The 13643-nt window shown below is 41.9% G+C and overlaps 1 protein-coding gene across 1 annotated transcript in view; it reads left to right on the top strand.

Moving 5' to 3' along the window:
* Nucleotides 1–543: 543 nt before the first annotated feature.
* Nucleotides 544–13643, top strand: part of LOC128150201 (centromere protein J-like) — a 35836-nt gene continuing 22736 nt past the window's right edge. Inside the window, 8 exon segments of the mRNA XM_052806192.1 lie at nucleotides 544–632; nucleotides 4208–4453; nucleotides 5675–5719; nucleotides 5722–5769; nucleotides 7427–7565; nucleotides 9289–9397; nucleotides 10280–11690; nucleotides 12862–12985. Of these exon segments, the coding sequence (XP_052662152.1) occupies nucleotides 572–632; nucleotides 4208–4453; nucleotides 5675–5719; nucleotides 5722–5769; nucleotides 7427–7565; nucleotides 9289–9397; nucleotides 10280–11690; nucleotides 12862–12985 (2183 nt within the window). The 5' untranslated portion in view covers nucleotides 544–571.

The raw sequence follows: 13643 nt of genomic DNA, 5'->3' as shown, positions 1-13643 counted from the left end.
TTGCTGGCTGGGCATGAGGAGCTGAAAAATCCTTGACTGAGTCTAAACACTACTTAGCGACAACTGAAAACATCAGTGTGTTATCAACATTATTCTCATTCTGAACCCAAAACACAACACTATGCCATCTACTAGGAAGAAAATTAACTCTGTCACAGCCAAAACCAGGAGAGGGTATCATCTGCTCTGATGCTGTTCTAACACCTTCTTGGTATGAAACACGGATGGACACTTCTCTCCCTTTTGTGCTTTAGCTTCTGTGGGAGGGAAATCCCAGCACACAGACCAGAAGAAAATGCTGGCTGATGTGAGGCTGAATAGCAAAACCTGGCAAGGCACATACTGCCTGCACAGTGTCAGTGTACTCTTGAGTTGTAAAATGGCAAAAAAGTTTTAAATACAAATGTCAAAATTCTTATTAAAAGTGATACACACTTTAAGAAGTACCTACCCCCAAAGTCCAGATATGGTGATTGTTTCTGATTAAAAAACATCCAGAGGGTAGTTTGATATTATATCTTCATTATATTTTCAGACTCCAAGGCAGGACGACCAGGTGACGAGGCAGCAGATGGAGCAGCTGCAAAGGCTGGTGGCTGAACAGCAGAAAATCATTGCACTTTACAACCCAGGTACTTGGGGAATCCTTCCTGATGCTTTAGCACCCTCACCTGCTGATGCTAGCACTCCAGCAGTGAAATGTGGCAGTCCCTTAAAGAAAGAGAAGGTTTGATAGTTGTTTTCAGTGGCTGGGGGCTCTTCCTCTGGCAGTTGGGCTAAAACGTTAATTTCTTTACACACATTACACAGAAGCTGTAAACCCCAGAAAACACTTCTTTCCACTTTTATATATTAAAATTCCAGGAGAGCCATGAGGAGGAGTCCTTTATGTTTAATAACAGACCTCCTGTACAGACTTCTATTGAAGTATAGATTTGAATGGTACTGCAGAAAATTATAGTATAGTGGTGAACTTTACAGAAAACCTGAAATATCCTTCTTTTCTGTACCTATATATGAAAGTTACAGCTTTTATGTAGAATAAAGAAGAGGAAGATCACGCCATACTTATGTTAATAGACTCTTACCTTTAATAGTACATCCTGTTCCTCACAGCATGATACAACTCCTTGAACAGCTTCATTTTACCAGTGGCATTGCCAGAAAACGCCATCTGCTCAGCAAGTAGAAAAAGAGGAGCCCCCCGCTCCCTTCCCACCATATTAGTAGCACATTCTCCTCAGCGTGTGACCCCATGATGAAAGAACAATTTAGGGAAATCATGTAGACTTGTGACAACATTGGCCTAGGTGATGGCACCTTGCATGCTAGATTTCACTGTAGCCTGATGGGGTCTAACAAATAGCTTTTTATAGCTGAAAAGCTACATTTTTTTGGAAACTTTCTTCCCATGTTCTAACCATACATAGTGTGAGGAAGTCCTCTCAGTTAGAGACAGCTATGTCTTTTGCTGTCCCTCCATACATGTATAAAAATACTTCATAGCACACCTAGTTTAAGCAGTTTGGACAGAATCACTTATAATCACAATTCTATTTCAGTTGTCATATGCGGAACATCTGCTTGCAAAGGTCCACTCAAAACAATAGGCATTACTTTAGGCAGAGTTAATGATAATAATAAAACTACCAAGACTTTATGGTCTCTTGCCTTCCCCCTGCCCCCCGCCCCGGAAACTCTGGGATTTGGCAGTTGTTAGTTGGCTTTAGGGAAACATGACCTTACATTATTGTTGCCATAAAAGAAATTGAAATTTTAGCAAGTTTCATCTACCTCGCTAATGTATATAATAGCAGTTATTAGCCAACAAAATAAAAGAGTTTAGAAAAGTGGAATTAAACAACATTGGCCAGGAAAATGCTTGCAGGCTTTTAACTTCCCTCTACTCCCAGTGTAACAAAAATGGAAGAAAATAAAAAAACCCCCACTCTTTTAAATCTGTGTATATGCATGCATAATTAGACCTGTATAAATTTACCAGATCGTCTCTGCTGGCTTCAAGTGTCAGTGTCTTTTAAGAATATCTGAGCTCTGGGGCTTTGCTTCATTCTCTCTCAGCTGCATGGGGCCGGAGAACCTTCTGTAGGAATGACAAAAAATTGGGCTGGACAAACAACGAACAACCGGATCCTTCGCACTATTGAGGTGCAGCAGATACTGGCATCAAACATATGGTATATGCACCAGGTAGGAAGCATGGGCCAACCACCACCCCCACGGTGACCATCAAAAGCCTGGCTTTCTGCAGCTTAGGTTGTCTGCTTGTGTTGTGGGGACCTTTCAGAGCTTCTCGATGATGCCAGCTGTGCAAAGCAATATGAGACTGAGGGGAACAAGAGAAAGAACACAGTGTCCCATCTGTTTGAAGGTCTCATTTTCAAACTTGATGCTGTGTGACAATCAGTTTTTTTAGTTGGGGGGGTAAGCAGGATCTCAACCATCGACCCTGCAGCCAGAGCCAAGCCACACCAGCAGTGATACCAGCAGGCCTGGCTGTCATTGTACCGATTTTCCTGATGTAGTTATGCCACTGTGAAATAGCTGTCAGGAGCCACTGCTGTATACTAGGGAGACAGCTTGAGAAAGAGACAGAATGAAGACTATGGTGGAGTAAATGAAATCCTCGTGATCCTATGCTTTTTGCCTCAGAGAAAAGTCTGGTTGAAATGGCAGGCAAACGCTCAGCAAGCTGTCTGCGATGACCCGGTTGAACAAGTACACCGTCTACAACTTCTAAGTTTTCTAATCAAAGCAGAACATCCACAGAGCAATTATGTTGCTCATTAATCCCTGCCCAAATGCCACAATTAGCAAGATGCTTGTTGGTACATCCACCGGTTCACTGTGAGCAGAACAGTTAGGCTGCAACACTTTCTTCAGGTTCTCAGCAAGGACTGAACAGCATGAGAAGGAAAATGCCTTGGGTCCTGCTACGCTTCATCATGCAAAGTACTCTTGCCCCTGCCCCAAGTGCTGTGAATCACTTGATGCATTTCTGAAGAAAGCAAGTACAGTTAGTATCATGAACTCAGGACCAAGCTCATACAGTAAGAAATATATTTATAGGATGCTGTTTGGGTGTATTTACATATCCAGATACATTTAGCTAACATATAAAGCCACTGACAAAATTGTTACTTGAATGAAAAGCTGACCGAAATCTGAACTGAAAGTTCTCATTTGTTAGCGGAGGCAGTGTAGGTTGAAGGCAACAAAAGACATTGCATAATCTGGTCCCATTAAGCTTTAAAGAGGTAAAATATGAAGAACTACTAGGGCTATGATTTATCTTATTACGATAAAGGTAGTTGCTTTAATATTGCCATGTATTTAAGAAATAATACAATGACCAACAGTAAAATCAAAACCTCATTGAACTACAAGTTGTCATTTTAATGTCTCATGGTAACAAAGAAAGAAGTGGCTCTGCCTACCTGCTAGCTGTGTGGTTAGAGCATCTGTCCAGAAGTAGCGAGTTGGGATTTCTTTTGCGTCCTGTGGAGTCAGACAGGATTTGAATCCACAGATCAGCCTTCTTCCAAAAAAATGCCTTAGCTGGGAGGTGAGGCAATTTCAGTTGCAGGCACTCTGTATTCTTGTTGAAATCAGGTCACAGGACAGAAAGGAATCATGGTGTGTAGAAAGAAAATAAGAAGCGAGCCTAATTTTGTAACCTTACAGAGGGGTTTGTTTCCTCGAAGTGGTGAGCCCAGCCTCTGGTCCCTGTGCAGAACTGCTTACATCTTTTCCACCTGGAAGTCTTCTAATAAAATGTGTAACCAGCCATCCAGAGCTAAAAGGAAAACCTTCCCCTCTTTTGCATTGAGGAGTGCCTCAGAGATACTTTGCAATGCTTAACTTTTACCTGTTAAGAGACTTAAGGAGTCCTGGGGGAAATGTGTGTCTTACATGCTCAGAAGCACTTTGTGAAGTCTCTTTAATTCAGCATCCCTGCAGCACACGATAATTTTGGCTATGACTGATGGTTGCAGCAAGCACATTTTACAATTTAAATAAAATAACAAAAGCAGAATTTGATTATTTCACTGTGCACATGCAAACCACCAAGCAACCTGAAAGCAACATTGTTTTTGTGCAATACCAGTGTAGCAAGAGATTTCTAGTTTGGTGCAAAATAATTTGTCTTAAGCTTCTCTAAATTGTCTTCTCTGGGAATTATTTTTAGGCTTTTCTGTTTCTCCTGGGATACCTTCCCACCTAGTAGCCATGATGCCACCCTTTCCATGCTTTCCGGCTACTTTCATTCCTGTCCAGTTCCCATCAGAAAAGTCTTCCCAAGTTGAGAGCCTGGAGTGCTTACAGACTTCTCCCTTGGCAATGCGCTCTGCTTGGCAAAGCAGATCCCCGCTGTTTGTGCCAAATGAGAGCAGTTCAGAAATCTCAGGAGAGCATGTGCAGCTTTCAGATTCAGGTGGGTAAAAAGTGCTGGCAATCTGAAGCTAAGGCTATTGTGCAAATCCTGTGAGTTTTTGTCCTTGCTAGTCATTGTTACTGATTTTACTAAAGGTTGGGGAAGGTGCTTTGTTTTTATGGTGGCTTGTTATAAAAGCTTTTAAAGTATCTTAAACTTGATTTTTTTACTTTTTGAATCAGAATCATCCTGCCTCTCATACTGAGTGACATTGAGCCTTGTAGATATAAATGGAGCAGAAAGTCATTAAATTGGAAAAGCTAAGTTATATGAAGTAGGGAGCATGTTATATTTAGAGGAGAGGCATAAAAAGTAGGAAGTGCATATAGCTTCCAAAGGTGAGAGAACATGTTTCTTTAGCTAAGAAGGCCTGCTCTTTGTCAGCAGTCTTGGTGTTCCTCACATTGATACGGAGTTCTGTTGTTTGATGGAAAAACAATGTGAGCTGCTACTTGGTGTCTTCTCTTTGCCACACTTTGCCAGCCCTGTCTTCTGTGGGAAGATACCAAAGGGTGAGAAATAAGAAAGAGCGATTTGCGAGAAATCAAAAGTTGATTTCAAAATGGAGAGAAGAGGAACAAAAAGTGGGAATGAAACTGCTTAAAGGGGAAGAGGATGTAAATCAGATCTGCATCCTGGATTCCTTTGAACTTTTATAGCAAGACCTGACTGTGATGCTGTGAGACAGTCCCATAGTACAACTGAAACTTTAATTTCATATTCTTCAAGCTAGCTCAGGACCAGTACTCTCACTGAAAGAGTCTCGTCTGCTTCTTGTGCCCGGCACTATTATTTTCATGCTGTGTTAACCTGAGTCAGTTGCCCAGTGAAGTTTATCACAGCACTTCAGAAATAATTCTGCCAGCACAAATGGGGAAGGGTGGGGGGAGTGGATGAGGACAGCAGGAACCTGGGAGCAAGAACACATGAGGACAAGAGGGAGGTATGACTGCTTTTTTTGATAGCAGAGCTGACTTAGACCTGCTTCATGTGTGTAAAACTAAGGTTTGAAGGTGCAGAGGCCTTAGTACATCAGGTTAACTCCTGAGTGGAAGCTGGTCAGTGCAGTTGCCTTTGAAATATGCTTCAGCTGAATGTGTGCTTGAGGACTGAGCTGAACTGAGACTTTCCTGACAGTTGCGACATGTGGGTTTTGACTGCTGGAAACAGAAGCATGAGTGTATCAACAGCTTGTAAAACACTTCACATTCTTATTTAAAGGGATAAGCACTGAGCCATTGCTTCAGTGTACTGAGAGCCCCACAAAAAACTTTCCAGACAAGATGATCAAGAAGAGAACAGAAAAGAAAACAAAGGTGAATTACACAGCTGCTTGGACACACTGTTCTTGCCTTGCACTGGGAAGTACTAGTTGAAAATTACAGTGCTGGGGCACGTCTCCTATTCGAGCATGCTGGAGAGAGCACAGCCCCACATAGGAGACTGTGAGGAGGGACACGTGGGTTCTGCATCCCTTGCTGCCATCAGCCTGCTGTGTCACCTCTGCCTCCTCAGCCGTATTCTGGTGCAAGGCAGGTGAGAAGGTCGCAGAAACAGCACTGCTTGTTGCCGTTGGACTGGAGATTTTTGGTGTGTAGCTGGGAAAGGCTGAGGGAAAGATGTAAAGCTTTTGTATTCCTTTTGTTGGACCAGAAAGTCCTTTCAGTACTTTGCAAAGGACATCAGTAGCACTGGGTGCATTAATGTGATGAAGTGAGCTACATAGTTCCTGAATACAGCAACAGTGTTGTCCTGGTTTCAGCTGGGATAGAATTAATTTTCTTCCTAGTAGCTGTTATAGTGCTATGTTTTGGATTTAGTACCAGAATAATGTTGATAATACACTGATGTTTTCAGTTGTCGCTAAGTAGTGTTTAGACTAACTCAAGGATTTTTCAGCTCCTCATGCCCAGCCAGCGAGAAAGCTGGAGGGGCACAAGAAGTTGGGAGGGGACGGAGCCAGGGCAGCTGGCCCAAACTGGCCAAAGGGGTATTCTGTAGCATGGGACGTCATGGCCAGCATATAAACTGGGGGGAATTGGCCAGGAGGGGCAATCGCTGCTCAGGGACTGATTGAGCATCGGTCGGTGGGTGGTGAGCAATTGCATTGTGCATTACTTGTTTTGTATATTCCAATTCTTTTATTATTACTATTGTCATTTTGTTACTGTTATTATCATTATTAGTTTCTTCCATTCTGTTCTATTAAACTGTTCTTATCTCAACCCACGAGTTTTCCTTCCCCCCCCTCCCCAATTCTCTCCCCCATCCCACTGGGTGGGGGAGGAGTGAGTGAGTGGCTGCGTGGTGCTTAGTTGCTGACTGGGGTTAAACCACGACAAGTGTGTAGTATGAATGAGCCAGTAAAGGCTTTTTGCTCCAGTTGACAGGCTTAACTTGAGCTAAAAGAGCAAGTTTCCACTAGCTGACACTAGAAAAAAGATTAATTGAAGTGGGAGCTGCCTTCTTGTAGTGAACATAGCCAGTAGGCTTCAATAGGAAGATGTACAAATTTGCACTTTTGTGAAATAGAATAGAAAATGCCCAGTTAGGAAGTCTCATGGGTACAAATACTGCTTGTTAAACTGTTTGATGAACTGCCTTGCAGGTCACATAATTACAGACATATGAGTAGTTCAGTACTCTTTAGCAAAGTGTCTCCACTGCAATGTTCTGCAGTGAACACATTAACCAAGCATTGCAAATCTCTAAAGGCAAGGAGCACAAATCATACCATTTGCCCTTTCCTTATTTCCAGCAACTAGACTTGAGGATCAGGAGCCTCTTTTTTTCATGGGTTGCATCCTTCCACCCACTTAATTCAGTTGTATTCTATAAAGTGTTTTCAAAAATCAAAATCTTGCATATGTTGTTGAAAATATAAACATTTCTAATTTTTTTTTATTATGTTTATTTTTCATTTATTAATTCTATAAAGGCTTTGTTTTCATTGATCTTTTTCCTGCTGCTTAGATAACAGTCAATTAAAAGAAAGGCACTTACCTGAAACTTTTTCTGCTGTCAAAGAAGAACAAAGAGAGCAAGTAAAGGAGATTTCTCCGTCTCCCTTTGGCATGGAGGGAAAGGTGGAGACTGGAAACACAGAAGACAGGTAAGAAATTATCTTAATCAGTCAATCAAGCTACAAAAGCATGTTTTCTTTGCTTGTACACATACTGTATGTGTTCTATTTGCAACACAAAGGCTCTTTCCTTTGCTTAAGAGTGGCAGGTGTGCATGGGCAGAGATTGGACAGGTCTAGGGACTGACAGTTGATCTACTTCTATATAATAGGATGCTGGTTTAGCCAATTTAAATGAACTGGGTTTGCAACTATGATCTTCGAGGGATAGAAGTAGGCAAAAGTTGGCAGGGGGAGATAACATCTTTTGTTATGCCATCATTTCTTCTGCAGTGGCCATCAGTCTGTGATGGCAGCATCCATCTGAGTAGCTCATTCATTCTTATCCTTGCTCTGCCTCTTCAGCTGTGCCAAGACCAATTTTTATGTGCCTATACAGTGAACAGGTCAACGAAGTTATCCTTGTCAAAATTAGCTGGAGAGAGCAGAAACATAACTTTAACTTGGATCAATTCTCTGATCTGCTTCATCACTGCATTGCAAAAGGAGTGGTACCAGCACACTGAGGGGTGCTCATGGCTGGGCAAGAATGGGTAGGTTGACATTAGTGATGGAAGAAATGCTCGTAGAGTTGTTACCTTTCCCCAGCTGATGTAGATAGAAGCAGCAGCTTTTCGGCACACTGAGCCTTCCGTCAAATATAAAAGCGAAGGAGCAAACTTCTAGGCAAGTACAGACTGAGAGTAATTGTCATGTGTGTGTTTTCGTGCATTAACCATGCGGGAGTTGGGCAGAGAAGGAAGACAGGGACCTCCAGAGCAGAAGGCTGGGAAGAGGTGGCAGGGCCATAAATACCTCTGGGCAAGCAGGCCTGTCCACATATGCCTTTTTGGATCAGCAGTGAGCTTCTGAAGTCTGTCTCCCCATCACCTGCACTTGTGCTTTGGCTCACGTTGTGGTCTTAGCATGAGCTGGATGAAACTAAAGCACAGAATGTACTCTAGCTCTTTGTGACATTTTTGCTATGGGACCAGGCTGTAGTTGGTTTGAAGTAAACTTCCCTGAAATACATATTGTCTAATGTTGAGTCCTCAGCAACAACAGTTTTGCTCTACAGATTTAATGCTGTGCTAACAGACAGAGCCAGACTGACAAACGAAGATTATCCATGGTACAGTGGTGTTAGGTGGAGGTGGGGTATAGGAAGAACAGTAATGTGCTGCATAACCAGTACCTCTCAAACTCCGGATTTTTTAGTATTCAGTAGAAATTATTAGTAAGTGACTAAATTAAGACTCTAAGCACATTTCCAGTGAAATATGTTCATGTATGCTGCATTATGCTTCATTTTGAGTCAGCGTTCAATTTGTCCCTCCACAACATTATAGACATTATTTTTCTCCTCTGTCACTCTTCACCAGCTAATTCAAACCACTCTGTCAGAGAGATAGTGAGTTCTTTGTGACTGTAACCAGCTCTTTTTGACTGTTTTCTATTTTTAAGGAGAGACTGATACCAGCCAAAAAATGTTAATTGTTAAAAGCATAGTTAATGTTTAGTCTGGAGAGGATGTTTGAAAGTGAGACTTAGATGTCACATAATTAATAGTGGGTTTTTTACTAACATGCTTCACATTTTAAAAAAATTGCAGAGAACATTTCAATTCTAAACTCAACGTCAGCTCCATGAGAATTACTGAAAGAAAACTAATTGGAGAACCTTACAAATAAGTACCTTCTTGTTCCTTGCCTAGGCCAATCACACCAGCAATTGGTATTAGACAGAAGACTTCTGAAGAATTTGCTGAAGAACAACTTAAAGTAGACAATCATCTCATAGAAAAACAGCAGAAGGAGCAGCAGGTACTGTGCCATTGGTGCCTTCACTTTGTTTTTGACAAGTTCTCATGGACTTGGGTATTGGGTGGGCTCTGTTTTGGCTCATTGCATGGCAGCACATTTTTCCACTGTTCTTTCATGTGATATTGGAAGATTTTTCCCCAAAGTAAAAAACCTGTATTAGTCAGTCACAATCATATTCCCCACTGGATTCTTCCCTTTCCACATGCTTTCTGGGTCATAGTTTGTGCCCGAGTCTCAACACACTTAGCTAAATTAGACCTCAAGGTTGATTCTGTCAGTTTATATCATAATAAATGGTCCATGCAGTTTCTCATGTGCCACTAATGCGAGAATGGGGGCATTTCCAAATACAGTTTTTGTACAAGGGCCAAGTACAGTAATACTGTTCTGTTTTTTGCCTTATGGGCAGTTTGAGATGAGTTTATGTCTGACACCTCTAGGTGTCAGACTCAGCATTTTGTTAGGCTTGTTGACTTGGAAAATGCACATTTCATCACTCAGGAATTTTCTCTATGTCTCCCTGGCAAGACAACATCTCAAACTGATGCATTTATATATTTCTGTGTCACATTGTAAAAAGCACTCAAACTTCCTTTAAAACCAAAGGAAGAACTTTTCTCATCTTCTATCATATGAACACTTAGCACCATCTTAACCATCTGACTCTACTAATGAATTAATGGAGGCATGACATAGTGACTGCTTCTAAAAGTTCTCATACCATCCCTGTAGTCTCTGGGCTGTTACTTATGTACTCAGTTACCCATAGCCAGTGTCTTTAAGACTTCTGGTGTCTCAGCTTTTTCAATTATCATAAATATCTTTCTTTCTGCAAAATCATTCTCAGACTGTGATCGTTGGCATTTTTGGTGTTTTTTTCAGAGCAAGGCAAAAGCAACACCTCGAAAGACTTTTCTGAAACAAAAAGAAGGTATGGCAAGGCTCAAAAAAAATAAACAGAAGCCTTTAAAAGAAGACAGAAAGCATTCCAGAAGAGCTGGTTTGGACTGTGGGTGTCAATTCTCCCAGCCTTGCCGAGTGGATGCAGGCATACTGCATCCAGGGGAATGCTCTCATTTCAATCTGCAGGTCAGTAGCTCCACGCAGATAGGTACACATGAAAAAAAAGCAGGCTGTGCTTTAGCTGAGTGGAAGATAAAGGCTCAGACTGACTGTGAAGCAAAAGTAGTTCAGCAAAGTGCAGGAGAAAAAGAAGTGATTGGGAGAGATGAAGATGCAAAGGAAAATCCTGTTGACTCACCACAGAGAAGGTGGCCTGAAATCCTGCAACCATGTCCTGAAACAGTAACAGAAGTGAACCTACAAGTAGGTGAGGAAAGGGAAACTCATCATACGGATTCTGTAGGGCAGGCAGGCAGAACCGATGGAAGACCTGTGGAGGGTATCCTGCAAAAGGACCTGGGTAGGGTGGATCAGCCTCTGAAGGGTCATCTCACAGAGGGGGCAAAAAGTCCCTCGGAGGTCCTGCAAAAGCATTCTCCACTTCAGGATTTAGAAACAGATCGCATCAAGGAGGTGGAGTGGGGTACAGGCGCAGGTGAGAAGGGGGTTCAGGTATGCCCACAGGAACTTGTTTTAGGGAGCCAGAGCTCAGAAAGCAAAAGACAAATCCATACTGGTTTTAAGATGGTCAATGGTAAGATAGTAAAAATTACACGCAGCTCACCTGAGGCTGTGGAGAAGGGAAGCTCACCCTCAGCCTTGCAGCAGGAGTTGCAAAGGAAGGGGACAGCTGCCTCGATGTGGCACGTTCAGGCTTCGTCCTGTGAGTCAAGCTGCTTATCCTCCAACAGTGATGAAAACTCCAAATCTCACCATGCTCAGTATCCCTCCTCGCATCGGCCTCAGGGAGTAGATCATACTGACGGACATTTGGATCTCTCTGACGGTGATTATGCTAGTGATGAGCCCAGTGGAACAGAAAAAATGTCTGTTAAAAAGTACAGCACATCACCCCCAAGGAAACAAGATATTCAAGCTATCTCAAGACAACAAGGTCTCTCCTGCAGCACAAGCAGCAGTGATTCCAGTACTGGGGCTGTCAGGCTGAAAGGGAGCAAGGCTCTCTCTTCTCTTCAGCATTCCCTATTTCATCTCACAAGATCAAAAAGGAGAGAGCATGAGCCTGAATCAAAGCATGAGAATAGGGCCAGGGATGTTAAAACCCTACATCTGCCATCCTCAACAGTGGCTGGTGAGATTCCTGCTTTCAAGATTAAAGAAAACCCTGCAGTGGAGGAACCACATAAAAAACCGTTTACAGACACATTAGGTAAGAGCTACCTGAGTTTTGATTTACATTTATTTTTCCATAGGGGGAAAAAAATTTCTCTTGGATTTATGACTCATTCTGCCTGTGCTCCCTAGGTATCTGCCCACCTCTGTCAGTTTTTCTCAGTCCTAAACTGGAAAAAAAGAGAAGAGGGAAAAATGTATCTGCAAGCCCCTTGTTATGCTTGGCTCTCCATCGTCACTAGCCTTTTTTCCTAAGTCTGTTGGTTGAGGAGCACTATCAGGTGCAGACTTTTGACCCCATGAGACGGGTGAGATGTTCAGTGAGTCCCTGGAGTCGGAGCTAGAGTTCCCTGTAGCTTAGGTATGTTCCTCCCACTGACCTTCTGAGAGTGAAATGTTCACATTTTCTATTTACCCTCCTCAGAGATAATGTGACTTTAAAAAAGGTGGGAAAAATAATTTCTCAAATTTGCGTGTTTTGTTCCTAAGACAAAGAGACCCTCACATCAGTGGAAAATGATGATTTCCTAAGCACATCTTCACTCAGTTTCTCCTGAATGTGGTCCCAGTTCTTTGGTCAACCAATCTTTCTAGCCTTTTGGCCCAGTGATCTTACTTCTGGCAATGAAATCGTATATCCTGCTTGAGCAGGATTTAGTCCTTTTTATTAAACTGGTTCTTGACTTTCCTCCTCTCTTAGTTTCCACTGGAGGACTTCCCCCCCATTGACTCCTCATCCTAAATCCATTGGCTGTCTCATGTAGGATCCGTCAAAATCAGTTGTCCTGCCTGCAGTAATCTCTGGGGCAGAAATATTCACTTCTGATGGCTCTCAATTGCTCTGTCACAACTTGCTAAGCACACTCTACTCCATGTAGGGCTGCTGTTAAAAAAGGGTTCCTGAGCCGTCTTTGAAAGTTACAGTCAAAATAAGGTTGAACTATCACGTGGCATTCACATTCCTGAAAAGGAATTCAGCTACTGACACCAATATATTCCCAAATCTGTTTCACTTATCATGATTTGTAGGGCTTGGATTGCACCACTAAGAACTATGCTGGAAATGGAATACTTGCATAATTAGCCAAAGATACATTTATTCTTATTGATAGATTAAGCAATAAAGCTTACTGCACTTATGCAGTCTGTGGTTTTAAATATGTAGAGAGGGTTCATAAATATTCAGAAAATTCTGTGTGCTAACATAGATGTCTTTATAGAAGAAACCCAGAACATCCTTACCAGAGGATTAGAGACTGGCATATATCGCAGAGGAACCCCTTCACTGACTGGGGTGAAAGAAGAACAAGAGAAAGCAATGCTTTTTCACAGGTAAATCTGTATACACCAGAAATTGATTTGTGTGTGCAGTGAGGCAAATATTTCCCTTAGGATTGTTAAAATCAGGTTGCTAAATTCTTACTTATTAGCTAGCTTCTTTTCGAAGTCATCTGTGTTGTCTCAGAACTGAAAACACTTATTTAGCTGTCTAGATTAAAAGTAAAGTGCCTAACTGAAGGGAGCCAACTCTGAAAGCACTGCTGCAGTTTGGGTCTTAAAGCTGAGTAATGCCAAATGGTTTTTATAAGTTGCTGAACATCTTCAGATTACACTGAAATCAGTAAGAACTCAGGATAATTTGTTTTATGGGATCAAGTCTCTGATGGAGTAAAGGATAAACTTCTCATATCACATTCACATTAGGGTAGCCCATACTTCTGAAGTTAACAAAAAGTGTATAGCATATGTCAATGCCAACAGCATTGTTATTTCAGGAATACCTATCTTCAGACTAGACTGAGGATACAGCTGGTACCGTATAAAAGAAGAACTTGAAAATGCAAGAGAGTTGGTTTTGTAATTTGTAATTATTAAATGCTGAAAATTGGTTTGGTTTGCTTTTACGTCTTCATAGAAGAAAAATAATTCCTTACCACAAAATCCCTGCAAGAAATAAGTTTTGAAATTATGGAGTTTGGAATGGAAGTGC

Source organism: Harpia harpyja, chromosome 13 (genome assembly GCF_026419915.1).
Source record: "Harpia harpyja isolate bHarHar1 chromosome 13, bHarHar1 primary haplotype, whole genome shotgun sequence".
Taxonomy (NCBI): Eukaryota; Metazoa; Chordata; class Aves; order Accipitriformes; family Accipitridae; genus Harpia; species Harpia harpyja.
Note: the sequence above shows the minus strand (reverse complement) of the source record. Positions and strands in the feature narration are given on the sequence as shown.